This window comes from Nannospalax galili, unplaced genomic scaffold (assembly GCF_000622305.1).
Source record: "Nannospalax galili isolate Female #2095 unplaced genomic scaffold, S.galili_v1.0 scaffold525, whole genome shotgun sequence".
NCBI lineage: Eukaryota > Metazoa > Chordata > Mammalia > Rodentia > Spalacidae > Nannospalax > Nannospalax galili.
This window is the reverse complement of record NW_008353937.1, coordinates 357,333-366,857: the sequence shown is the minus strand read 5'-3', so window position 1 is coordinate 366,857 and position 9,525 is coordinate 357,333. Positions and strand designations below refer to the sequence as shown.

At 54.1% G+C, this 9,525-nt stretch overlaps 1 protein-coding gene across 1 annotated transcript in view; it reads right to left on the bottom strand.

Annotated features, from left to right (window-relative positions):
* Positions 1–5,806: 5,806 nt before the first annotated feature.
* Positions 5,807–9,525, bottom strand: part of LOC103748436 (maestro heat-like repeat family member 5) — a 25,870-nt gene continuing 22,151 nt past the window's right edge. The window contains 6 exon segments of the mRNA XM_008851080.2: positions 5,807–5,907; positions 6,104–6,178; positions 6,345–6,447; positions 8,182–8,304; positions 9,178–9,221; positions 9,224–9,308. Of these exon segments, the coding sequence (XP_008849302.1) occupies positions 5,807–5,907; positions 6,104–6,178; positions 6,345–6,447; positions 8,182–8,304; positions 9,178–9,221; positions 9,224–9,308 (531 nt within the window).

Here is a 9,525-nt window from a genome sequence, read left to right as displayed (position 1 = left end):
GTGGGTTCAAGGCCAGCCTGGTCTACATAGTAAGTTCCAGGACAGCTGGGGCTACAGGGAGACCCTGCTTCAAAAAGACAGAAAAAAAAAAAAAATGCAGCCAAGCACATAGTACTGAAGCTCGTACAGCAGTGTTGCCATGCAGGGCGACCAACGCTGATGTGGGTCCTCAGATTTCACCATTTCACTCAACTTTACCGATGTGCCACTTGTATAGATACACTAAGAGTCGCATGTTTGCAGAGCTCATTGTGTTTTATCCCACACGTTTCCTGGGAGGCCACCACGGCGCTCGCCTGCTCTGCAGCTCTGTGAGTTGGGCTTGGGTAACTGTGGCTACAGGCAGTTATCCAAGACGCCCAATTCCCCTTTTCTTGTGTGGCCATGCCCGGCTTCTACGTGGGTGCTGGATTTGAACTTAAGTCCTCCTGCTCTCACAACAAGCGCTCTTACCCACTGCACCATTTCCCTGCTAGGCTGCTGTTTTTCACTTACGTGTCTGCATTTAAGGTTCCTCCCACGGCTGGAGGGCTCATTGTTAGTTGCCTGTTTTAAGTGGATAATGGCCTGTTGTCTGAACACATTATAATTTATTTATCTCCTCTCCTATTGAAAGGCATTTCAGCTGTTTCTAGTTTAGGGCAGTCATGAATAAAGCCTTTGTCAATATCTGCACATGGGTTGTGTTTTCAGATAGACATGTCTTCAACTCCTTGAGGTAAATACCTTGGACTGTGATGTCCAGCCAAGAAAGGGAGAAGGGTCTTTAGTTTATAGGGAACCACTGCCCTGTCCTCCCAAGTGGCTGTTCCATCTGCCTTCCTTCCAGCAACAGGAGCCCCCTGCTCCTGTATTCCTCCTGGCTCAGTCACCGGAGAGCTGGAATTACAGGTGTGAGAAGTGCTCCCACACGGTCAATTTGATAGCTTTTGTGTGAGGAAGAAGATGAGACCATCTGTACTGAACCAAGTCTCTTTGCTCCCTTGTCCAAGCTCAGCTGACAGCAGGTGAGCGGCAACCCTGGGCTCTGGTCTGCTCAGTTCATCGGCCTCTTCCATCGACACCATGCTGACTTGAGATCCAGTTCTCTCTGCCCCGTGTCTCTGTCCTCTGTTTCTCTGTCTTCTTCTCTGTTGAGATGTCTTTGCTTTCTCTTTGCTGCGTTACTTAGAGCATGGCTGCAGTGGTTGCTGAAAGCCTTAAAGTTGTTGAGGGTTTTCCAAGTTCTTTTAGATCATGTAATTTTGGATTGCAAAACTGGCTCTCCAGCTAAGAAACTGGACCCTTAGTTTCCTGGTTCCATCGGGCACCTCCTGTGACTGGCTTTGTGTCCTGGTCAGGCACCCAAACAGCAAAGAACACACAGAAAAGCAAGGCTCCCTCACCCTGGCCCTGCTGCCTCCTCCTCCTGCCTCGGAGGTTCATGTCTTCACCACTGGGTCATGATTACCCAAAAACGGAGCAGCAGAGACAGAAACACATAGACGGCAGAAGGCCAAGCACTCCTACAGGAGCTGTCTCTGCCTCCTAGACCAGAAACAGGTGGCTTCTCCTGAAGCCCCTTCTGCCCATGCCTGAGGACTGTGTCTAGATTTTCAGATTGTCTTTGAGTCCTGGCCAGGAAATACCAGGGGGAAAAATGAGACCTGCCATCAGTCTGGAGCACCTTGAAGTTGCACAGCTCACCACCCATCTCAGCTCCTGAGCTCCCCAGGGGCTCCCCACATAGCCAGTGGGAAGTCCAGCTACAGCCAGCAGGAGAGACACTTCACTCTGTCAGACCCAGTCCCCCTCACAGTGCCCACTGCCTCACAGTGCTTCGTGTGTGCATGTCTGTGCTCTCTCTAGCCATCTGTAGAAAAACAACACCGCCTCACCCATGTGACTGCAGGACCCACTCTCACCACCCAGGGGGGCACGAGAACACAGGACCAGACCACCGGCCTTCTTCAGGTCACGTGGCATCAGGTTGTAGGCCACGTTGTCTGTGCCCTACAGTGCATTACTTTCAGAATGCAGCCGGGTGTGCATGCGTGCTGTCTCCCCCACACCAGGCATCAGTTCATTGACTTGCCAGAGAAGCATGGGGCGAGGTATAGCTTTGTGTTGGGCGCATTTCCCCAGCCATTCCTGAGTTCTTCCCCTGCGCTTGCTGGTCCTCTTCTGGGAACTGCTCACTTGTATTGTTGACCCACATATCTGCTGGAGCTGCTGTCTTGTCCTGGCTTGTTCGTACATATTCATTATCCTTTTCCTTGCTGGGACAGAACACCTGGCAAAAACAAGTTAAGGGTTTCCTATGCCTCACAGTGTGAGGGTTACAGCCCATCATGGTGGGGACGCCCTGGTGGCAAGAGGGTGAAGCAGCTGGCCACTCTGTGTCTGCAGTCAGGAAGAAGGAGGTGAACGCTGGTGCTCAGCTCTCTCCTTTTTATTTGGTCTGGGACCCCAACCCATGGGAGGGTGCCATCCACAGTCAGGGTGGGTCTTCCTTCCTCAGTTAAACCTTCCTAGATACATCCTCACAGACACTCAAAGGTGAGCTCCTGTGGTGCAAGTCAGGTGGGAGTGAAGAGGAAGCATCTCAGTGTCTTAGCAGTGGTAGATCTCCTCGCTTTATCCTCCGCATCTCCCACTAAACACAAATCCAGTTGTGCTGCTACTGCCCAGGAGTTTAGTTCTGGGTTGATGTGGATTTCATTCTTTTAAAAAATATTTTATTATTTTTATGTGCATGAGTGTATTGCCTGCATGTATGTGAGTGCACCTGTGCCATGCAGTACCCAAGGAGGTTAGAAGGAGGTACCGGATCCCCTGGAACTGGAGTTACAGATGGTTGATAGCCGCCATGTGGGTGCTGGGAATTGAACCCAGGTCCTCTGCAAGAGCAGTCGGTGCTCTTAACTGCTGAGCCGCCTCTCCAGCCTCTGGTTCTTTCTTTCTTTTTTTAATGTCTTCATCACGTATCAGATTCCTGTTTGTGAACACGAATCTGTTTTTAAGCTGAAACACTATTTTTATTTTCTGGTACTACTTAAATTTACTATCACATTTTATGTCTTAAATGTGGTAAGATTCTCTGTGCGTGTGCGTGTGTGTGTGTGTGTGTGTGTGTGTGTGTGTGTGTGTTGGCATGGAACCCACACATCATACGCCAGTGTTCTACCATGAGCCATTTACCTAGCCCATTTTACCTTGAGGCAAGCTCTTGCTGTGTAGCCCAGGCTAACTTCCTCTTGCCTCATCCTCCCAAGTCCTGGAGTCACAGTTGTGGTCATAATGCCCAACTTCTCGGTTCCTGCTTGGCGTGCTCTGTAGCTGTGTTTCCTAGGGCCTGCCTGTGTATAGACTGGCCGTGGCCCATGTCCAGTGACAATTATGCAGTGTTACTCTCAGCTGCATCACCACTGCTCAAAAGTCAGCTGCTGTTTATTGCCATGAGGAGTGGTGTCTTTTTCTGGTCACCTGTGCCGTGCAGTGCCCATGGAGTCAGAAGACATAGGATCCCCTGGCGCTGGAGTTGTCAGCCGCCATGTGGGTGCTGGGAATCAAACCCAGGTCCTCGGCAAGAGCAGCCAGTGCTCTGAACCGCTGAGTCCTCTCTCCAGCCCCTCTTTCTGGCCATTTTTAAGATGTTTTTCTTTTGAGTTTTTCACGTTGTTTTACATTGCTCCGTGCATATGCCTCTTCCTGTAGCCGTGGATTCACCTCTTTCATCTGTGTTGGAGGCTTTCTCAGAATTTTATCTTTCCACTTCTCTCTTTGGCCCTGTCTCACATGCAGTTTAGTCATGGAGACTTGTATGTATCCTATCTCCAACGTTTGACATGTATTTTGACCATTGTCCTGTTCATTGTGCTCTCCGAAGTTTCCGGGAGCCCTAACCTGCTGAGACTTCTCTCTCAGCTCCCTCTGTGAGGCTCTGACCAGCTGTCTGTCTCTAAACTTCTCTCACGGGCTTACAGGCTTATGGTGGGGGCACCGTGCTGCAGGTCAATCCTGCTTCTTCTTGGAAAGGGTGGGTGCTGCTGTCCTGGGGGCCCTTTGGAGTCCTGGCCTAGTTAGCCTGGGTTCAGTACCCCTCCTTGTGGGAGCCAGGGCCTCTCTGCTGTATTCACACCAGCACCGATGGCCCTGGATTCCCCACGGCCCCCTCACTATTCTTGTACCTCTCACTGATTTGGGCTCTACAGCTCTTTTTAAGCCTTCAGAAGTTTTCAACGTGTTAAAAACGCAGTTGTTGTAAAGCACCCAAGATGGAGGCATCTTGCTGAGTCTGGTCGTGGTGACTTTTGGAGCGTCTATTCCACACGATAGAGAGGCTGAGGTCCCACTCCGCTGACTGTTGGCCCTACTTGTCCTTTCCTAGTGTTCTGGACAGACATGGCCATTCTCCTTCCTCAGTCCAGCTTCTCGGGGCATCCACCCAGAGGTGGGCCAGCCTTCTGTTCTTACTCTTGACTCCCACGGCCCACACCACCTCCCACCGCCCTTTCCCGCTTCCTCTTCGCTGCTTGACCTGAGTGTCTTCTGTGGGGACAGCCTCTGCATCCACACTGAAATTCCTCAAGACGTTTCCTTGGCCCTTTCTCCCCGAGGCAGCCCTACCACACCAACCTCCAGAGCCCACCGCACACCAGGCCTACACCTGCTGCCTTTGCCCCGACTCCAAGCCCCCAGCACTTACAGGGAGCAGGGGCTGTCTGGCCTCTGAAGGACAGCCACTGTGAGGAATGGATCTCGGGCCTCAGGCTTCATTTGCTGGGAAGGGCCACCACCTGGATGGGCCTCCTTTGAAGCCAGGGCTCAGAGGGTTTGGCCCTGGGTCTCCTCAGCTGGTGTAGGCCCAGCACTTCCTGCTCCTGATCCATCTTCACTCTTGGTACCTCCCCTGAACTCAGACACTCTCTCCTTCTACCTCCTTCCTGGAGACATGACTGCCAGGTGGGGGTATCTAGTGATTCCTAGGTATCTGATGTGACCCATCATCTACCCTGATCAGCTGCTTGGTGAACCTGAATGTTCCCTGGGAGCCATCTCCAAGCCGCTGGCTATATCTCATCTGATTTTCCAATAGTGCATGATGGCTCTGAACCTAGCTGAGGCCCTCAGAAATCCTTCATGGTGTCCTGATGGCACTGTGGGAGGCAAGGGCCCTGGGCATGGCTGGAGGACCTGGATAGGCTTGGTGAAGGGTGACTTTACTGAACAGGGGACCCACACAACAGAGGAGAAGCAGCCAGGCTGGGAGGGTGTGGTCCCCAGAAGGCTGGGTTCCCACCGAGGTCGGGGTGTCAGCTGATCAGAAGTTCTGGGCAAGAGTGAAGGGTCCAGTGGGCACAGGTGAGACGGTCAGTAATTGAGCCGAGCACAGAAGGCCTGGCCCATACTCTGGCCTCACACAGGACCCAGAGAGCAGGATCAAAAATGGATAGGAAGCAGTTAGATGGGCGGCCTAGGCCAGATGAACACGTGGGATGGCCTGGGACATGCTGAGGACACATGAGGGCTGGGGAAGGGGGGCTGAGGATGACCCCTGAGGTCCTAGATGCCACGTGCATGTGGCAGTACCTGTCCTAAAGTTCCTGGATGCCCCTGCCTAACAGAACACCTGTCAGCTTCGGGAGTTCTGAGTCATGGACCTTCCACCTTATGGCCTCTGGAGTTGGGGTGAAGGGGAAAGCTGGGCAGGTCTGTTGTATATGTGCGGCTGGGACCTGGGGCAGGCAGATTCTGAGAGGCTGGAGTATACTCTCTGTCATTTAATAAAGATAGAACAAAGACAAAAATAAGGACAAGGACAGGCTCAGGCAGTCACGTAGTTAGATAGTTCTATGACGTCATCCCAGGAGCTCAGGTAGAACCTGTGGGCCATGGAGTCCAGGTCCTGGCTGAGGATCTCCAAGCCTGCAGCAGAGACCACATGTCCCTCCAGGAGGCCGGCTATGGAGCTCACACAGGGGGCCCCACCTATCCCTAACCCATAGTCTGGAGAAGGTAAGCCCCCTTAAGGAGAGGCACCTCCCCACCAGAGCCCCCGACCCCAAGTGTTAGGGAGGATGGGCTTCAACTGCCCAAGGATGCAGGGGCTCCACTGGCTCACAGTTCTTAAGGATTATCACGTCATCCTTCTTCAGGTAGAATCAGAGGTCATTGAAATAATCCTGAAGCAATCCCCCTGAGGCAGTCAAGGAGGTGGTTGCCAGGGGCAACCCTTGTCTGTTGAGAGCCCTGGACAGCAGAAGCATCCCACCTACCCGTTGACCCAAAGCCACTGTCCCTGCAGCAGACCAGGGCATGCGAGCCTGTCCATTTACTGTGGGGGCTGCTGGGTTGGCACCTACCAATGGACTTCATGGCTACCAGCTTCAGGGGCTTCTGGGGGCTGTCTAGGTAGGTCAAAGCCTGCCTGAGAAACTGTTGGTAATTGCCAAAGTTGCTTTCTAGCTACGAAGGGAAGAGAGAGCCTGTGACCATACTGGGAAGCCTGCATGACACCTGGCCTCTGGAATGTGGCTGGCATGTGGCACCCCTAAGCACTGAACCCCAATTCCAGTGCCCAGAGCCTGGAAGTGGGGGGTAGGAGGTGTCGCTGGCCCAGTTCTTTCATTCAGTTCAACACTGAGGGAAGCCTGTACCAAGGAGCTGGAAGCACCTACATTTGTGGCTCTTCCCAGCACCACCCTGAAGACCCTCTGGTCATCCCCTCCTGGCTGGCATTTCACCACAAACCGAAGACACATGTCCCAGGGTCCCAGCTCCAAGCTGCCAGGGTCTGTCACAAGGTCCCGTGTCCTGAAATTGGGGAGGCGGGCTCAATGCCGGCAGTTTCTGTAGTTAGTCTGTTTCTCTGCTGTTGCAGGGGCAAAGTGGCCCTAGAGCGTTTCCCGGAAACTTACCTTGGGTGTGGCTCTCACCTGTTACAGACACGATGTGGGGCTCCTGCCACGGTACCTTCGAGGTCCTGTCATGTCCACTTGGCCAGTTCCCGCTCTTCCTAGCTGTACTTTACTCTTTGAACTTTCCCTCCTCTGTGGGCCCCAAAGGCACCTGAATTGTGGTGAAACAGCTGGGGCGGCAGCCCTGGGTCTCCCAAGGGCCATACTTCTCTTGCCACCATTAACCATGTCACCAAGATCACCCGTGGCACCGCAGCACACAGTGGGTAAGCAGTGCCCAGCCCCCACAGGCCAGGAGCTCAGCACCCCAGCTCACCCAAAGGCCCAGCCCACCCTGACATTTCTGCAGCCACGGGTCCAGGCCTGTCCCCATAGCATCACTGTCAGCCCGACTGCATAGCACGTGCTCAGGGAGGAGTCTCAGCCAGAGGCACCAGAACAGAGCAGACAACTGAGCTGCTGAAAGTGGCCAAGGATCCATTCTGAGTGCAGAGGAATCTACACACACTTCTAAGCAAAACACAAGCATCCTAGTTAACTAATGGGGAAGGCCCTGACCAAGCAAGCGGCCTGTAACCAGCCCAGCCTGTGCCTCCTACAGAACCCTCCCAGACTGCTCTCGTGCCTAGACACCCCAACCTTGAACTGCACAGCAGCCACATGCAGCCTGCCAGAAGTGCCAAGCCTCGCTGACATGGCAGCATCCTGAGATGGCTCCTGGTGTTTCCCCTCCCACCACACTGAAGGAAGAAGGGACGGCAGGGATCATGAGACCCACCAACAACAGTCAGGCAATGTCCCCAGCTCATGGTTATTGGTGGCCACACCAGGATCCATTGAGGCCTGAGGACTGAGGACAGGCCTGTCCTGCCCATGTAAGTTTGGCTCTGTTCAAGGTGAGACTGCACCTGACAGACTAGATCCAATAAGTCAGAAGAAGCCGGGGTCAGAGATTAAACTGGCTACTAGGCAGGTGGCATTTTCTGCTGGTCCCCTACCTACTCCTGGGCCCAGGAATGTCTGGGCTGCTCCTCAGATCTTCCGCACTGGAACAGCAGTGTGGCCTTGGGCACACTCCTTCTGGGTAGCCTATTTCAGAGGACCTGAGCTCCATCCTGGAGGGAGAATGCTCCCCCAAAGGGGCACAGCACTTAAACACCCTCAAGATGGATTCTATCCCTATGGTCCCCCTAAGCAAAGGCTGGGGTGACTGTACCCCTGCACAATCATCATCTCCCCCTAGCCCCCAGACCTCCTGTGGGAGGGTGCTCACGAGCCTTACCATGTAGATGAAAATGTCATTCTCAGCACCCAGTCCTTGGCCCCACGCCAGCCTACTGAACAGCTCCTTCCAAAGCTCCCACTTCAGTAGGATGGCGCATCGCAGGAAGGTGAACTTGGCCTTCTGTGAATGGAGAGCACACACACACACACCCAGAGTCCCGCCATGCAGACTCCGTGGGACCATTCCCTAAGCCTAGACTGCCCCGCTCTAAGAGCCCTCACTTAGAGCTTCCAGAAAGGTGGCCCAGGCCTCCTTCTGAGGAACCAGCTCAGGGTACCAACCTCAGAGAGGTGAGGACATAATTCTAAATTTGGGGAGGGACCTGACTTTCCACAGTGGAAATGGTCCTGAGCCACATTTTGGTTAAGGAGGAGGTTTTATCCAGTGGCCTGGGAGAACTGGCTCTCAGGGCCAGCAGAGTCCAAACTTGGCCCGCGGGTTGGAGGTAGAGGCTAGACTGTCTAAGGATAAGCAGGGGCCCTGAAAGAGGTGAGTGGGTGGAGGTGGGGGTACCTGACAAAGACAAGGCCTACAAAACCGGAAGCCATCCTGATGTGGCAAGGTGTTCCAGGCCACCCCCGGGGCATTGCATATGATACCCTCTGGTGGGTGTGGCTCTGGGCAGGGAGGGTACCAGCAGGTGCCTCAGGCAGGATATGGTCACTCCACTGGCTGGGGAGAGGAAAGTGGAGGTAGAGGGACCCTAAAAGCCAGGTTTCTGTGGTTGGTTTAGGTGGTATGCTAGAGGTCTGAGGCCAGCAGAGGCTTCCCCAAGGGCTTGGGGTATTGGGTGGATAGAAGTGGAGCCCCTGAGGTAGGGATGAGGATGAGGTCCTCTCCTTTTCTCCGGCTGCCGAGTTGACCTGCAAGTCCAGGCCCAGCCCTCTCTGTCGCCCAGGTGGCCTCTCTAAGACAGCTGATCTCCACTCACAGGACTGAGCCCTCCAGCCCACCAACTGGGTCCACCCCAAGCTTGGGCTGAAGCGCACTCACCTTGACTACTTCTGGGCATGGGTCAGCCATGTGGAAGAGCAGGCCTTGAGTGCCTGCGGGAGATTTTTACCACCACTGTGGATGACATCCCCAAACAGGAAGATGGCACCTTCTCAAACCTTCTCCCTCTCCTGGGAGGAGACAGACTTTCTGTTCTGGCAGGCAACAGGCCAGCCTCCCAGTTGCCTTCCTCCCTTCCCTCTGCCCATGACTTCTGGTCGCCTCACTTTGACCTTTTATAGTTCAGGGCCAGTCGACATCGTCCCTGACCCCCACCGGTCAGTGGCCGCTCAGCCCCAACTCCAGCCACACCCTTCTGGCTCCAATCATCCTACCCCTCCCTGACCC